Source organism: Leptopilina heterotoma, unplaced genomic scaffold (genome assembly GCF_015476425.1).
Source record: "Leptopilina heterotoma isolate Lh14 unplaced genomic scaffold, ASM1547642v1 Lhet_1355, whole genome shotgun sequence".
In the NCBI taxonomy this organism is placed as follows: Eukaryota; Metazoa; Arthropoda; class Insecta; order Hymenoptera; family Figitidae; genus Leptopilina; species Leptopilina heterotoma.
This window is the reverse complement of record NW_025110856.1, coordinates 24,169-42,591: the sequence shown is the minus strand read 5'-3', so window position 1 is coordinate 42,591 and position 18,423 is coordinate 24,169. Positions and strand designations below refer to the sequence as shown.

The 18,423-nt window shown below is 29.5% G+C and overlaps 1 protein-coding gene across 1 annotated transcript; it reads right to left on the bottom strand.

Moving 5' to 3' along the window:
- Positions 1-8,361: 8,361 nt before the first annotated feature.
- Positions 8,362-13,187, bottom strand: LOC122497742. The gene is made up of 9 exons (XM_043605010.1): positions 12,744-13,187; positions 12,418-12,687; positions 12,008-12,361; positions 11,487-11,939; positions 10,186-11,327; positions 9,865-10,013; positions 9,714-9,803; positions 9,423-9,500; positions 8,362-8,609 (listed from the first exon to the last, which is right to left on the bottom strand). Exons 1-9 carry the CDS (start codon positions 13,173-13,175, stop codon positions 8,434-8,436), a joined length of 3,144 nt encoding a protein of 1,047 aa, XP_043460945.1. The 5' UTR covers positions 13,176-13,187; the 3' UTR covers positions 8,362-8,433.
- Positions 13,188-18,423: the final 5,236 nt, after the last annotated feature.

Genomic DNA, 18,423 nt, shown 5'->3' with positions numbered 1-18,423 from the left:
TGAGGTTATGTTAGGCAGTGGGAAAGCGTCTCCTATGATGTTTTCGTTTAGGACTCTGTAGTCTACCACAACACGCCACTTTTTCTCACCGGACGCGTCAAGTTTCTTTGGGACGATCAGTAGTGGCGAGTTGAATGGAGAATTAGAATGTCCTATAATTCCGCTATTAAACTGTTTCAATAACTGAGAGTCAATGTGTTCAAGGGCCTCGACAGGGGACCTATATTGTTTCTTGTGAATGACTTTATCGTCGATGGTCGGAATTCTATGCTGGATAAGGTGAGTGCACGATAGTAGTTCACCATTTAAATGAAATATGTCAGCATAGTCTTCCGCCCATCCTAATACGATTTTTCGCTCGTCTGGAGCCAAATGAGCCAAGTATAACGCATTCTTGACCTTGATGGCTCTCTCAGAATAGGTTTGTTGCGAATCGAATTGAGTGCCTTCTGCCTCAGAATCTGTAAATTCTTCACCGGGGAATTTACAGATATCGAACGGGATTAACTCCTGAGGCTTAAGGGTTATGTCAATGTCATTTTCGGTAGTGTTGATTGCCATGACGTGGCATAAACCATCCTTATTTGTGACAATGGCCTCACCCAGGTAAAGTCCTTCTGGGGTTTCGATTCGGGGAAGATATCCTTCCTTTAACCCTGTGTTAATTATATCTATCGCGACTGGGGTTTTTGTGCGGGATTTGATGCGTAGGACTCGAGCAAACGGTTTGATTTCAGACCTTAAGGCTTTTTTAGCCTCCAGTGATTCCTTATCAACAAAATTGATAGGGGTCACTGGGGAAGATATGGTCACAAGGTCACAATGCCTAAAAGAAATTTGGGCTTGGACCTGTCGTAGATATGGTCTTCCAAGGATACCATGGGTCGAAATGGGAAAACAGTTTTTGACAACGTGAAATTCTACGGGAACATTATCGATAGTTAACTGAATGGTTCCCATTGTTCTAACAGCGTGATTAGTTATTCCTGTAATCTCAAGACACTTGTCTGGGACAAGTGTGAGCACGGGATTTAATGCACACATCTTCACGAGGTTAGAGTCCGACCCAGGATCTACGAGGAACCTTATTTTATCATGTCTGAATTCAGGGGCGTTCAATTGGACTACTGGGGAGTCCTCGGCCTCTGATTTTGCTCTAAAGATCCTATTGAGTGTTCCGCAAAGTGCACGTTCTTCGGACGCTGCGGAAGGGGACTCGCTGGTGCGTCCGGACGGCGAGTCTGCTGGTAGTTTAAATTACTAGCAGGTGCTGGAGACACAGCCCGTGGTGGCGTTGTACTAGTCCGATAGTTCTGAGTCGATCTAGGATATTGGTTGTGCATAGGCGTGGGATTAGGAGGAGCCTGGGGCATCATTTGCGGATATGCAAAAGGTGTTGGATATTGCGGGTTTTGAGGTGGGATCATGTGAGATGGTGTAGGATATGTGAAGGGAGGAGGATACTGGGGCATGATTGATCGATAGAAATTCCCAAGCTGCTCTGGGGTGAGGTGCAACATGTCAGAGGAAGTAGGCTTAGAGGAATGGTTGGCATGATTTGGCTCTCTGTCAGAGTCTGTTCTACGTCTCGTCGCAATGTTGGGTTTCTCAATTTGTCGCGAGTACGGGCTTGGTGATCTTGTCCGTTCCTCGATCTTGGATATATGATAAGATGACGAACGCGATCTTTCACTGTAGCTTTCGCGATCTTCAGCATGTTTCGCAAATTCTAGGGCTTCGTCCAAGTCACGTGGATTCCTAGCATCCACGAATTTTGATACTTCCGTGGAAAGCCCTCTTACGAACAAGTCTAGGGCGCATTCGCGAATGGGTTGCAAAATAATATTGAACTCCGTGAGTTCTACAGCGTTGTTACCCTCTCTAACTTCCCTAAACGTCCTATTATATTTCGGTTCTAGGGCATGACGGGCGCCTGCGATTAAAACGGCCCGAAGAAACTCGGGTTCGGCGGTATCCGTGACACAAATTCCCGCACGTTGTACAGCTTGTAGGAATTCTTTTAGCGAGGGGTTTCGACCGTCGAACAGAGGGATGTCACTTGCGCTTGTTCGTAGATTCAATCGATCTAAAGCATTTGCCACGCTAACGTCAAGGTTCGCCGGAGGTTGTTGACCGTTGGGATTTTGGTTTGCCATGTTTATGCGAGGATATTTCAGGTGCATAAAAGTGTTATAAATAGATATATATATACAATTTTTATACTTACGATGTTTATATTTATACGAAAGGTGTGAATGGTTATATGTATGTATTAAAAGTAACTGTTAGTGCAACTTTTAAAAGAGCGGAAAATTCGCCACCGTAGAAAATTCCTGCAACTTGAGCCTTTTAGGAATTAGATTTTTTCTCATTAAGGATGCGGTAACTGACCAAGAAATGTACTTTGCTGAATTCGGGATTAACTTCCGTAAAATCGACAATCAGTCTACCGTTTTCTTTTTTAGCAACTTTAACTAAGGGTATAGAGAAAGGGGAACGGCCTATGATTTGGGATTTCAGAAGTACGATCCTAGTTTTGAGTGACTCTATTCTAGCTCTCAATTCAGAGTTCGATCTTCTCAAATTTCTACTTTCACGAAAATGGAATGCCAACAATATGTTTAAGCGTTGAACGTGTTCTTCAGAATTGTCAAAAAGTATATCCTTTCATTCAGGCGTCATTGCTAAAACCTAATCGATTTTTAAATTCTCAAGTTTCTTAGTTAAGAGGTCGATGATAGGTTTCATTTTTTTTACTCTTTCTTCGAGACCAGAAACTAGTAAGGATTGTGCGAAGTTAGCCTGTGTACACGCGGCTAGGGAACTATTAAGGAATGTTACCTGAGTCTCTAACTCGGACGCTTGTTTGGACAATCTCGAATTTTCTAAAACAAGAAAACTATATCTTTCTTCGATCAACTCAACTCCCTCGAATAACTCGGACCATTGGTCCTGGGAGAACCCAGTAACAATTTCGCTCCTTCGAGGAAACATGAGTTATTCAAAAAAAGGTTACATTTACTTTAAAATTTATTAAATTGAATTTCGTTAATTTATTTAGCCAATAATCATGACATCGCTGTCGTAATCGAGTGTGCTGTCAGAGTCGCTGTCAGGTTGATGGACGTTTTGTCGGTGTACGGGGGCTAGTCTATTTCGATAATTTGAATTTGTGCTACTTGCACCGGAGGTGGTTGGACCGGCTCTGGTTGTCTAGGGGTAGGTGCAACCTTGCACGTAGGTCTGAACTTCGTTAAAGGTTTCGTGAGACTGTAATAGATTTCAGATTCTGGTGCTCTAGTCGTTCCTTGTTCGATCAAAATGCGTCGCTTACCGGCACGTTTTCCTCTTTTTGTTTTCTTTGGATCGGAAGACATTTAGGACGTCATTTTGGTTAATTTTATTTGGATTATACTATAATAGTACGATAAAATACAAGTTCAGCCAGAGATGCTCTCCTAGGCGGGACGATTAGTACTCACAACGGCGCTTCCTAGTGTAAGGGAAAGAAGCAAATTACAAATTACTTTAAAATTATCAGTTGTCACAGTCACTTCTAATCAATTTCTCGTCTTTACCGATTTCAAATGTTTTATTATAATTTATTTTTTAATTATTAAAACTGTTGCACATTACTGCCCTTCTTTATTATATTTTAGACTTTCTTACAAAATTTCAGCTCAATTTATTAAATATTTAAAGAGAAATGTGGTTAAAAAAATTACCATTGAATGTCTAACAGTCACATGCTGTTAATATTTTAAATATTTCCAATTAAAATAACAGAACAATGTACACTACGAACATAGGGTTTATTATTGCAATTGAATAACAAAATTTTGACATAAAAAGTTATCTAATATATTATCAAAAATTTTAGAAAATAAAATGATATATATCAATTTTACGCATAAAAGTTTACAAACGAAATACATTATTATGATAATAATGTTAGAATAACAGTAATTAATAAAATCAATAATAATTTTCTTATTTAAGAAACGGTTTTTCAACAAATATTAATAATGGGTCAGAATTTCTCAAACGGATCACCTAAATCTAAAAAATTTTATTTTTGAACCAAAATATTTTTTTTACTCTTAATATGGTTAAGAAGAATCCCTGAAAATATTAAGACAAAAAATTGAGAAAAAATTTGTTAATTTAGCAGTATTAAAAATTTTAATTGTTAAGAACTTTTACAAAGACAATTTTTTGGCTTAATATTTTCAGGGATTCTTCTTAACCATATTAAGAGTAAAAAAGAATATTTTCGTTAAAACAGAAAATTTTTTAGTTTTAGGTGATCTGTTTGAGAAATTCTGACCCAAATATTTTTTTAAGACAAGAAAAAAAGTTGATAAGTCGCATTTTTTTAGAAAAAGTCGAAAAAATCGCATTTTTTAGAAAAAGTCGAAAAAAGTAATATTTTTCAAGATATTCTAATTTAACATAAATTTCATTTTACATAAAGTTTATTTGACATAAAAGACATTTAACATAATATGAAGCAGTGGGTGCAAGAAGGGCGTTAGCTAAATAAACTGTTTTTGAAAAACATTATTATTTATTATTTAATTACAATTTTCCCCTTATTTTACACTTGAATTTGATAGTTCAATAGACTAATTAATTAAAAAAAAGTATATTTAATTTGCATGTACAGTTTTTGAGCTATTAAAGTTTGAAAACTTAAGGTTTTTTGTGATACGCCCTTCTTGCACCCAATGCTTACATTCTCATTTGTTATAAAAGTCATTTGACATAAATTAAATTTGACATAAAAATCATTTATAAAATTCTCATTTGACATAAAATCATTTTACACAAATTACATTTTACATAAAAATATCGGCGCGAATTTTAAAAGTAACCAATTAGATATTATCAACAACATTGTGATTTGACAATTTTGAAATTCGCTCCTTCACTTTCATGTCAAGTGATCTTTGTAAAATGGAATCTATGACAACTGAATTTTATGTTAAATGAGAATTATGTGTAATGACTTATCCGCCAAATTGTATTTGTCACGATAAAACAATTTTGTTGATTTAAATAAAAATTTTGTTTATTTTAATAAATACGTATAATTTGTTTGGTAATTGGAAAGAAATTTTTTATTAAAAGTTGTTTGTTTTATTTAACCAAATTTGTGTTTTGAATAGAGAATATTGTATAGTTAAATACAATTTGTTCGACACAACACATAAATTTTTTTTGATTTAACCAAATCATTTTATTTGAGTCAAACAAAAATATTTGCTTGTATCAAAAAGTACGTGTGTGAATTAAAAAATGGCGATCTCACTTGTCAACAGTCCGCGTTTGCGTCAAATTTATTAGTTAAATCGGTAAAACAAAGAAACAAAATTATAAGTGTCGGTTAAATAAATTATACATTGTGTTCATTTTAGACTTACTGCATATTTAATTTGTACCAGTGAGAAGAATATTTACAAAAATGTTTTGTGAAGTTTTCAGTTGGTTGTTTCGAATAAACTTTTCTCTGAGAACATGTATAAAAATCATATAATATGTTTAATGTAATATTTTAAATGTTTTTTTATTATTAAGTAATTTTGCTTTTATGAAGAAATATATAATATTTTACTTAATTGTTATTTATTTTCCTCTAATACTGTTTGAGTTTCCTAATTTAATATTTTCGAGTATACATATTATTGGTTAATTTATGATTTATTATAGGTTTAATTTTAAAATATCAATGATTATATAATAAATTATAAATTAACCAATAATATGTACTAGAAAATATTAAATTAGGAAATTCAAATATTATTAGAGGAAAATAAATAACAAAATTAAGTAAACAAAAATATTTATTTAAATAAACCAAATACGTTTACTAAAAGTATTTATTTGAATCAAACAAATCTTTTCTCTTAAAATAAACAAATTTTTTAGTTATATTAAATAAAAATTTTTTGTTAAGTGTAATAACCATTTGGTTAATACAAATAAACGTATTGGAAGAAATTATTTAGTTGAATCTTACAAACGTTTGGTTGACTGTATAGCAATGCATTTATTAAGTTTTGAAACAAATTCATATTTAATCTCTAATTAATTAAAATAAAATTTTTTATTAAAAACAGTAGTAAAATAAGGGTTAACAAGTAATTATATATAACCTATAACTGATTTATTTAAAAATAAATCAAAGTAATAATTGTTTTAAATTGATATTTCAAAATGTAAATTCATTTTTTAAATAAACCTAAACATATATTTTATATTTTAATTATATTTTATATTTATTTTTTATATTTATCTTCAAAACAACAAAGAACTTAAAGTAATTGATTTCAAATACTTCCCTAAAATCAAATATGAATTTATTCGACTTTAATTTTCATATTTTTAAATTTTTCGATTTTATACAAAAAGCATCTCAGCGTTCATAGTCTATATTCACAATAAATTAAAGAACTCTCTGGATATGAATAATTCAAAACGTAAAAACTTAAGTGTATTTACACTTGAAACAAGTGGAATTTCACTTATTTTAAGTATACATGCACTTATTTCTTATGTGGAAGAGTTTTGAAACATGAATAAGTGCATATTTACTTATTCTTTAGAGAGAATGACCAATTTTTAAGTTGATAATATAAGTACTATAATTTAAATATTTTTTTAATCAATTATTTTCAAAATACCTAAATAAATTATTTAAAATAATGAAATTTATGGAACTCAGAATTATTTTTCAAATTCTTATTGATTAAATAATAACAAAACAATGCTGACTCCAAGATAAAAATATTAAAATTATATTATTCGAGTTTAAATAAAACTTTACTGTGCAAAGTAAAAAATAATAATTTTCTATATATATATAACACAAAAGTATTTAGTGTTCAGTAGTAAAATTACCTATATGATTTAAAAACTGTAATATATATATGCAGTAGTAATAAAATTATTTTAAATTTAATAATAATAAAATTATATTATAAATTATTATAATATAAATATTATTATTACTAACCAAACAGTATAACAAATTTTGTAATATAAGTGACAGGTAAGATATTAAAAAATGGATTTATTATCCACAAGTGCATGCTTTACATTAATTTCCAAAATTCAGTTAGTGAACAGAAACTTCTAGACATGGTTAAAAGTCTTGTACAGTGTTGCCAGATTTCAGAGGCGAGAACGATACGGCTATATCAGTGTTTAATGAAATATATAACAGAGGTGACAACGTCGCGTACGTACCGCAAGGTATAGCGATACTAGCGCCGGTGATATATACTCAAACTAGGATGCCGTCACTGCAGATAAATAATTAACTTTGTCACCTCCATACGTATTTTCGGCAAATGTTTTAAAACGCTCTTATACGTCGATCTGCATTGAAAATACAGCAAAACGTTGTCACCTCCGATTTCGGAGGTGACAACGTTATATATGAGGCGACTTCGTCTATTGTATATTTATTTCGGAGGCAGCAACGTACAGTCTATATATATATATATATATATATATATATATATGTATAGGCTGTACGTTGTCACCTCCGTGCAGTCTGCTCTACGTTCTCGCCTCCAGCATTTCCCGTGAAAATATTTAATATTTTTTTGTAAATATATGTTAAGGGGGATCCATTGAACAGGTTTTTCAAAAGAGGGGTAAAGATTTTTTATATTTTCTAAATATATAATTTCCAGATAAAGCATGTACGAAGAGACCTCACCCATATATATGAAAGCGCGTTACGCTTTGTACGCACTCACCTCAAGCGGTGTTGCCATATTTCGAAGGTATAAACGTATTGCATTGCTTATGATACAGCAGTTTGACATTGGTGTGTTGGCTACTTGGATTCAGATATCTTGAAAGCATTATACTATATAAATTGTTTCAAAATATGAATTTTTGATTTAGCCGGTAGACTAATTTTTTTAGTTATTTCTTATGAAAATAATTATTGTTTTGTTTAAAAAAATATGTGAACAAAATTATAGTTATTTCTTTCATTTATATCTTATTTGTTTTCTATATTTCTTAAATGTTAATATTTTAAATTTATTTGTGTTATTTAATTATTTTTATTTATTTATTGACTTTTAAATGAGGTCTAGTAGATTTAATTATTAACTAAATTTTACTCAGAATGACTACCCTTTATTAAAATCTATTTATAGCCAACGCCGAAAAAGTATTGTTTTATTAAAATAATAGTTTCAAAAATTCACTGAAATTACTATCGTTATTCTTCATGTATTGCAATAGATGAGCCAATAGGTTTTAAAGAAAGATAAAAGTCGATTGTTTAAAACAAGTAAGGCAGTAAGAGGTAAACAACTTAAGGTTTTATTGTATATATCTTAAAATATCTGGTTTTAATCAATTAGCTATTTGACAAAATATTTTACTTTTGTAAAATTATTTATATTAAGACTATTTGACGCTTTTCCCAATTAAGTGTTGTATCTTAGATCTTATTTGTGACACATTTCTGCTACTTTTTGTTTCTTTGATAAATGACATCATTTCCTTTGATGATGGATAGTTTCCTTTTCTGATGAATGCCAAAAAATAATAATTTATTGATTGTAATTGTTCTTTCGACCACACTGAAAAAAGAAAAAATTAGGGATTTTATATCGGTGCATAATCTTATCAAAAAATTAATATATTAAATAAACGAATAAAAGAAATAATATAGGAAAAGTGTAAATGGGGCTATCCGGACTTAATTTTTAATTCAATTACTTTGAAATACAAAGTTAGGTTGTTTTAACATTGTGAATAGAGTGGTGAGAGAGACAAGTGCATGAGATTGAGAGAGAAAGCATAAACGTGAAATATGTGATTAATTAAAAAAATCAAACAGAGAACCACTGCATTCGGAGAACCTTCTTAATCTTTTTGCTATAGTTTTTGTTTAATTTGGAAGGTATTTACTATTGCAAATTTACCAACTATGCCACATATGTATGATTTCTATTTCCAAATGTTCCGTAAAATGGGGTAAAGTCGGCAATTTTTTCAATGTTTTCTTAAAAAATTAGGAACAAATCATAATAAAATAAACTTTAATACTTTTAATATATAAAATTTAACTCTTCTTCTTTAATATCGTTACATAAAAAAATTAATTTGTTGGTTAGAAAAATATTTATATGTCGACAACTTTTCCTTAAAATGTGGAGTAAAGTCGTCGATCTTTTAAAAAATATTTATTGACAAACTAAGAATGTTAATTTAATTAAATAAAATCAAGTTTTAGAACCAGTAATTATGGAAAAGTCTAAATCAAAATTTAATGAAGATTAAATAAATATTTGATAATAACAATCTAACCCTACTTTACGGTTCATAATATTAATATATTTTAGTTCAATTTATTCCTAAATTCAGTTAAAAGATATGTTAATGTCACTTACCAGATTTCTTCATTTTTTGCTTCTTTGATGCTGAGACTTTTGATGAATCAAGATTTCTATTAAGATCTGAGTGAAAATCTGAAAAATAAATAATTTGCTTAATTTTATAATTTTTAATAATTTGTCATATTAATTGTTTATTTATTGATTCTTTTATTATATATTCGACCGCACATTACTTATATTGATTTTAAATCTTATATTTAATTTGTATCATTGTTTTGAACGACTTAAATAAATTTGTTTCAAATATGAAAACCAAAAGAATTAAAAACTAGTTTATAATATTACCTTCATTAAGATCTCGAGTAGAGCATGACGGGGTGCTATCACTGATGCTGGTTTCAGTGATGATTGCCTCGGATGTTTTGTCGTTCTTTTCTATAATCAAGGTATCAGAATTAGATGCTGCAAAATTAGTAATGTATGATATGTTTTTTACCTTCGGCACATTCTTCAGCGTATTCTAAATTCTCATCGAAATCAATATCAGTCAAGGATTTTCCTTGATATTCCACGGGCAGAGATCCTGTTTCCATCATCATCAATAACTTGGAAATTTTCGCTGTCTCATATATATCAATTGGTAATCTGGAAAGAAAAATTGTCATATAATGTTTGCAACAAATGAATAGTAATTTATTACAATTTGTCAAAAAATCATTAAGAAATCAATTATTGAAGTTGATTAAAATAATTCTGAATCTATATTGTTTTGTGTGTAGCAGGAGAAAACATTTATTTAGCTAACTTATTAACTTACTCATAAAACTCAGCATGTGTTTTTTCTGTATGTCCCATGAATTTTGAAAATTGTTTCCTATCTTCTTTGGACATGTTGAGAATTTGAGCTACTGTTGCTATTTGCTTCCTAAATTTGTTGCTGGACATTGCTTCAGGAAACTGCAAATCAACTTTTTTAACTAGGAAGCGTATCGCCACATCGCCTTGCCCCCATTGAATTTTGCTACTTGGAATGGCAAAAACATATTCGTTTTCAACAGGAACATATTTTTTTCTCTGTTCTAAAAGGATTTTGATAAATTTTTGTAATAACTCCGGCACTAAAATGACGACAGCTCTGGATCCTTTGTCGCTATTAACGACGCGTTTATATCTGGTTGTTAAGGCATTTTCCGAGTCACTCAATGCTTTCCTAAAATCAGTGAAATTAGATTTTGTTTCCTTTTCGTAGTTTTGAAGTTTCAAGTACTGAACATCGCCAATTCGTCTCCGATTGAAAAGAATGACTAATCCTAAGACGCAATGCACAAAAGTTTTGTAAGTGACCACATCATCTTGACAATTCTGAAATTTTTCTTCACATTCTCTGGCTAAAATAATTGTCTCGTCTCTGAACTTTTTGATATCACTGATAAGTGGCACAAGCAACGGCTTATTCCATCGTTTCTCTTGCAAATCTTTGTTTGCAAGTGAAGATATTTCGATGTTCCACGAAGATGAAATAATATTTTTAAAATGCTTTACTTCTTTTAACCATTTCTCACATTTTTCTTCAGATGAAGTAGTAAATCCTGAACTTTTTTTCAAAATTAACCGTAGAAGCAAATCACTTACGTCCTTCAAATATGTGCCTATATGCATTGCTAAGCTTGGAGCACTGAAATCTCGCTTCAATGGATTAAATCCTGAAATTTGCCGTGTGGCTGAAAGGACATTATCCAAATTTTGGGGTTTAAGCATATCTTTAAAGGAAACTTTGTCATTATTGACTATTTCCCTATAGGCAATCAAAAGACGCGAAAGTTCACGCATTCTATTACTGCACGCATATTCCTTTCGTTCCCTCTTATGGCCTTTCAAATAATTGTCACCAAACTGTACAATTAAAAGATCTTTTTTAGCTTCAAACGCTATTTCGTCTGCTTTCATTTTACCGAAAACCTAAAAAAAGTATTTTCTTATCTATTTGATATAAACTTAATTATTAAGCAATGCCAAAAAATTTTTTAATGGAATAATTAATGAAAAAAACTACTTTATACATAACCTTTGAACTAATAAATAAATATTAAGTTGTATTTTAAAGAGTTTTGCAATTACCTGTTCTTTCACTGCCAGTCTAGATATAACGTTAGTTGGATCTGTAGAGCAAGCTGTCAATGTTTGCGACTCTGTTAAATAATTGCGATGAATCGCTTGACCATCTCCATTTATTTTTGACCCTCTTTTACTGCAAACTGCGGAATGACGTGCTAAATAGCTTCTTTTAATCATCGCAGTGCAATAAATGCATGGATAAAAGGCTGACAAATCTTGGTTGGATGTTTGTCTGAGCGGTCTTGTGGTTCCATTGATATATAAATCAAAATTTACTTTTTTTCTAAATAAGTCAAATGCTGCCCTTCTTTCCTTACTTTTACTTGGTAAACTTAGAATGCTTTTAATTTCAGGTTTCTCTTTATGTGATCTTTCCATGTGCCTCACAAAGTTTTTCGATGAAACATCGTCTTCACAAAATGGACACCATGCTGACTTATTATTTTCATTTTTTCCCTGCAATGTAATTAAAATAAGAAAATATTTTATTATTTTCTAAAAATTTAATTATAATTGTACCAAACCTTAATCTTGCAAGTGTCATCTTCACATGATACAATTTGTTCTTCTTTGTCACTGATAATGTTTTCAATTATTTTAACATTTTCAATGATACTGCTATGATCATCGTCTATTTCATCATCAACAGACGAAGCGGATGAAGAAGTTTTGTCTGAAAAATCGTCTATCTTGAAGTCCTTATCTCTACTGTCATCATCAAGGGTCTCAAAACTTATTGAAATATTATCATTATCTTTATCATGAAATATGGGTCCTTCGTCAGGTGTCTTTGATTCACTTTCATGATACTGTTGATTAATTAAAATTGTCAAACTTTTATTGTTCTGCTCCGGAATCACAAACGAGTCGATAGTCATCTGCAAAGAATCAAAAAATTATTCATTGTCATAAATTAAATGATTTGTTCACTTACGTTTCCATATGAAGAATTTGAATTCCCCTCAATACTCATATCCTGAATATTGTCAATTTCATTTACATCAAAAGCTTCGAGAGATTCCTCATTTTTTCCTGCGGCGATATTGCAAAGAGATTTTGAATTATGCTTAGTATTAATGTTTTCAACGTTGTTATTTTCATTAATTTTCAAATTTGCATAAGATTTATTAAAGTTCTCTTCTGCTGTAATATCCAAAATACTGTTATTGTTCTGCTCCAGAATCACAAACGAGTTGATAGTCATCTGCAAAAAATCAAAAAATTATTCATTATCATAAATTAAATGATTTGGTCACTTACGTTTTCATATGAAGAATTTGAATTCCCCTCATTACTCATATCCTGAATATTGTCAATTTCATTTACATCAAAAGCTTTGAGAGATTCCTCATTTTTTCCTGCGGCGATATTGCAAAGAGATTTTGAATTACCCTTAGTAATAATGTTTTCAACGTTGTTATTTTCATTGATTTTCAAATTTGTATAAGATTTTTCAACGTTTTCTTCTGCTGTAATATCCAAAATACAAGCTCCAGTAACTACATCGTACTTATCTATTAAATCACTGATACTCATGACTTTAGTGATACCAACTTCACTATCGGTTTCTTTAAATTCATATGGATCTTCGACAACTTCTAATGCTGACACATTTAAAACGTTTTTCAATAACCCATCCTTGTTCATAGTTTTCAATGCGTATATTGGTTCACCTTCAGTTGATACATTCATACAACTATTGTTCACCCATTCCTAATAAACAGTAAATATTTAAAATCCTTTTTCAAGAAAGTTAGATGTAAGGAAATTAAATAGTGGTTTTAAAAAATCTTACTTGAATATGTATCAGCTTTTCAATTTTTTCTTTACAATTATCATCACCAATTTTCGTTTTTTCCACTACCTTAAAAAAGATAAATAATAAAATTAATTTAATAACATAAATAGATTGGTATACAAAAATATTAAAAATAAATGTCAAATAAATAATATTTTGGATTTTGTCGTAAAAAAAAGATTCTTTTAAGTAAAAACATTATTACGAAAGGTCAACATATAAAAAAGGGATTAAAATGCAATTTGGAAGTAAGATAACTGCTTTCTCTCTATTATAATTTAATTTAATTAACATTAAAAATTAGCGAATAAATAATTCAATTTCGATATTAATAAGTCGTTTTGGGTTTATAAAATAGATTGAGCAAATTTGAAAAATATATTGGGATATCTATCACATTGTTAAATTCAAAATAAATAATAATTCAATATTTTTTGAAAATATAAAAAAATATTGGTTCTAAAAAACTTACTTTAACATCTATCATCTTCCAACTTTGGTCCTTACAATTATCTTTATCGATTTTCTTTTCTTCCTCTACCTTAAAGAAAGTGAAATTATAAAATAAAATTAGTATAATAAAAAATAATCGAACCGTTTTAAAGACAAAACGACTAAAGTGTTTTTGAGGCTCTTTGTGGAAACTCATATTTAAGTTTTATTTGATAATTGTAAGTCATTTAATAAATTATTATTTACTTCAAACTGTTTTCTTAATAAACAATTTTAATCAAATGTTCCCAGTAAACACTTGAAAACAGTTCTGTAACTGTTACATATTAGTTCCATAATAATGTCATTCTAAACGTGTGACAGCGGATGTTACACGTATGGGATGACATTATTATAAAACAATTTCGTAACACTTTCGGAACTGTTTTCAAGGTTTGGCTAGGATATTGCTAAATATTTATTACATAATCTGATTGTAAGTATATTTTGAAAAAAGGATTAAGTCGACTTACGGCGTTTTTCTGGCAAACGGATCAATTGTTAAGTTGAATTAGTTATAATAACTATTTTGCTTATTAATTTTTACAATTTTAGAGCTAAAAGTTGCAATTTTATATACACACCTATAACAATTTATTTAAGTCACAAGATTCTTGCCATAAAATAATTTTGTAATATTTATATTTTTACTTTCAAGGAATTTTTAGTAAATTTTTTATTCAATTTTTTTTCAATTAAAACAAATTTTTTAAGGCTTATACAAAAAATAGAAATATAAGTATTTTCTATTAACTGGAGTACGACGGGTATTTGATACTTATGAATTAATTTCAAATTTTCTAGCTAGTGTACATGATTACAATTATTACTGTTTTAAAATATTTTTATTTATTATAAATAATTATTGATAATAAATAAAATACTTTTGAAACAAATAAGTAAAAGTAATTCGAAACTTCTAACTAAACGTTTATCCAATTTCGAATCCAACGAACCTAGTATGAATTATTTTAGATTAATATATTATAATCTTATAATTATAAATAAAAATCAATTACTTAATTATTTATTAAATATCTATTAATCTAAAATGCCTTATCTTGAACTCGTTGGATGAGGAATTTGATAAGCTTTAAAATGAGAATTCTATAATTACCGTACATTTATTTGTTTGTTTATTGTTAGTCTATTTATATCCCGAAAACAAAAATAATGATTTTTCAAAAATTCTGTTTCTTAAAATACATATTGTAAGTTTTATTCAAAAGCAAGTATTTGAAAGTGTGTTAATCACTATTACAAAAGAATTAAAAAGCAATTAGTAAATAGTGTCTTTAATTTGGATGAGCTGAATGGCCCATCACATCAGGTAGATGCAAGCAGAAAAAGGTCTTTTATTTTCTAGCAAAAAGAAATTTGTATTAAAATCGAGAAAATTTAAACGCTTTCTTAATAAATTCTAAATAAATAAATAACTCACAATTATAAGTTTAAAAAAAATATAAAAATAAAAAAAACACACAAAAAATACATATGTATAGAAACTTGCCAATCTTTAGCTTTAAAATTAATAAAATTATGAAAAAAGACTCGATTCTTTAAAAAAAATATTTAAAAAAAAAGATATTTAGTTTAATTTTAATTGCGTCCGCTATACTTTTTACATAATGTACTTTTAAGAATAGGTGTGTATATAAAACTGCAACTTTTAGCTCTTAAATTGTAAAAATTAATAATCAAAAGAGCTTTTTATGAAAGAAATTATTTTTTTAAAGAAACAATATTTAGATTAATTCTAATCGGATCCGTTGTATTTTGCCTGCAATGCACTAATAGAATTAGGTATATGTACTAAATTACAACCCTTTATATTGAAAATTATAAAAGTTAAAGGGAAAAAACGCATTTCATTAGACAAATCTGTTTTGTCTGAAAAACGATATTAAGAGTAATTCCAATTAGTTCCGCTAAATTTTGCGTGTAGTGTACTTGCAAAAATACGTTTGTATAGCAAATTGCAATTCGTGCACTTTAAAATTGTAAAAGTTGGTGGGAAAACTGCGTTTTTAAAAAAAAAGAAGTTTTCTTAAAATACAAGGTTTAAATCTATTCCTAATCGGTTCGCGATATTTATCGTGAAATCTATTTATGAAAATACGTATGTACACTAATTAAGCTCTTTAGGTTAAAAACTGTAAAAGTTAAAGGAAGTGTTAAGACATGATATCACACATTTTTTCAAGATTTCGTACCCGTACCCCCTTTTGCAACGCCATATTATGATATTTTATGTGGAAAAAGAACATAAATTTATTTTTTGGGAAGACCCCCTCCGTACCGTCTACAGCCTGATATCATATGCGAATGCTCTCAAAGGGGGGGGGGAGACACATTTTTTAACAAAAATTGAGTTTTTTCTGTGATTTAGGTTGAATGTACACGTGAAAATACGTATTAGTATCAATTTTAGGCTTTTTAGGTTGGAAAGGCTGAGTTTGGCTAGGGGGCCAAAATACCAAAAGTGATTCCATAAGGGAACAGTCGCGGTTCACTACATGAACGGAACCCTAAAAATGTGTAATTTCTTCTTTTTAATATAGAATTAGAAAAAGTTAATGCAGTCTAAAAGATTTTGTTTTTAAGTTGATAAAGATTGACACTTAAGTGATAGAAAAACTTGCGACAAAATAAAAGAAGTTCCATACAGGTGATTTCATTTCTTTCTGAATGCAAATATTAAAAAATTTTACTTACTTTACACATGTTCAGCATTTTTTGCGCCCGAGAAGTCATTGTGGCAGCAAAATACTGTAATTCTTCGTAGTATTTCTCACATGAATCGAAGCATAGTAGTCTAATGTTTTCCCGAAAATATTTATCACAATAAATAAAGATCCTTGGCACTTCACAAATACGATTTCTTGTTACATAATGCACACATAATAGCATGAAATTTTTTCACAAATTCATATTGTTTTGAATAATTTTTTCTTGGCACTTTTTATACATATACTTGACACTAAACGTTTGTTTGTTACTTCAAGCACGGATCGCGATAGAATGACCATTTAGTAATGACCATAAGCAGTCTTTGCATCTCCTTAGATGTTGAGGCTACGAAAAAGCCATTACAGCAAAATTAAAAAGCAATTAGGAAAAGTCTCGCCAGTCTAAATGTGCCGAAAGGTCCGCCACAACGGACAGATGCAAGTATCAAAGAACCTTTCTACTTTCAAGAAAAAGAAAATTATTGTAAAATTTATGAAAATCAAAACATTTATCAAATAGATTTCTTAAAAATAATAATATAATTATAAATATTATAAATATTAATCTTATAAATTTTCTTTGTAAAGAGCATTTTTTGAGACTATATTGTTTAAAAACTTTTTAAAAATCAATTTCAATTTCTTCTTGTTTACACCTATTATTGATAATAAAGTACGTAAGTCTCATGTTTTCTGTTTGTAGTGTTGCTCAGAATAGCTGTACCCAATTTATTTGGCTGCAATGTAGTTTATGGGAAATTTATTAGAATTGGCGATTAGAAAGGCTTGTATTGTCAAATCATCAAAAATCGATAAAAAAATGGATTTTTTTGTTCGACAATTTTAAGAGCAATCATTTGCTCTAAAGTTGTTCATAATAGAATTTTTAAATTCTTATTTTTGAAATTGTTATTCAAAATATTTTCACTGTAAGTTAGATTTAGCAAAAAATTGCGAATTTTACAATAGTGGCGATGTTCAAGAACCGTTTTTTACATAAAAATTTCATTTCTTATGCTCAACTTTGTAAATAAAAAATATTCAAGAACACCGCCCCGCGAATTCAATAAACACATTTAGTTAATGAATTTTTGAATTTACTAATTTATGTAATGATAAAATTTCAAATTTATCTACCTATGCGTTTTTTAATTATACATTGTTAAAATATGTAATTATTACAATGTGAAATGAAACTGAGCGTTAAACAGTATTTAATATTTATTATAAAATACTTTCTTGTGAAGTTTACCGCTTCCCAATTTAATTGTGCAAGGCAAAAAAATGTTATTTTTATACTTATTAAATAAACGCATGTGGTTCTTTTTAAATTAGATGAATAAACTTTGTAGAATTTAAAAACTAAATTCTGTAAATTTATGCAAAATATAAAATTTAAGTTTTTAGTGTTTTGAATGATGCAAGATCAATGATTTTCATGTTAAATGTATTAATATTTATTTGTTTGCAGATGAAAATTTTGTGGGTTTGCTAAATCTAACTGTTGTATTAAAATTACTTATTTAAACATAATAGACTGAAAATTTGAAAATGGGTGAAACATACTTTATATCACTTCCAAAAATTCGTTTCGTGAAAAATATCTTTCAAGTAAACTTAATTCTTTCACAGTGTTGCCAAATTTTAGAGGCGAGAACGTTGCTGCTGTATCCAAATTTGTTATTATATACAGTAGAGGTGACAACGTCGAGGGTATATCACATAGATTGGCGACTCTAGCGCCAGCGATATACACTCGAACTAGGGTACCAACATTGTAGGTAGAGAATGGTTCTTGTCACCTCCGAACACTTTTTCGGCAAACGATGTCAAAGGCTATTAGTAGTCATTCTGCATTGAAAAAACAGCAAAACGTTGTCACCTCCGATTTCGGAGGTGACAACGTTATATATGAGGCGAC

Bases quoted from the DNA above. Each gene is read 5' to 3' on its own strand.
- LOC122497742 (XM_043605010.1), bottom strand. From the start codon at position 13,175: ATGAATGTATCAACTGAAGGTGAACCAATATACGCATTGAAAACTATG. The intron at 9,501-9,713 runs GTAATATTATAA...TTTATTTTTCAG, and splicing joins TACTCGAGATCTTAATGAAG to ATTTTCACTCAGATCTTAAT. The intron at 8,610-9,422 runs GTAAGTGACATT...TTCTTTTTTCAG, and splicing joins GCAAAAAATGAAGAAATCTG to TGTGGTCGAAAGAACAATTA.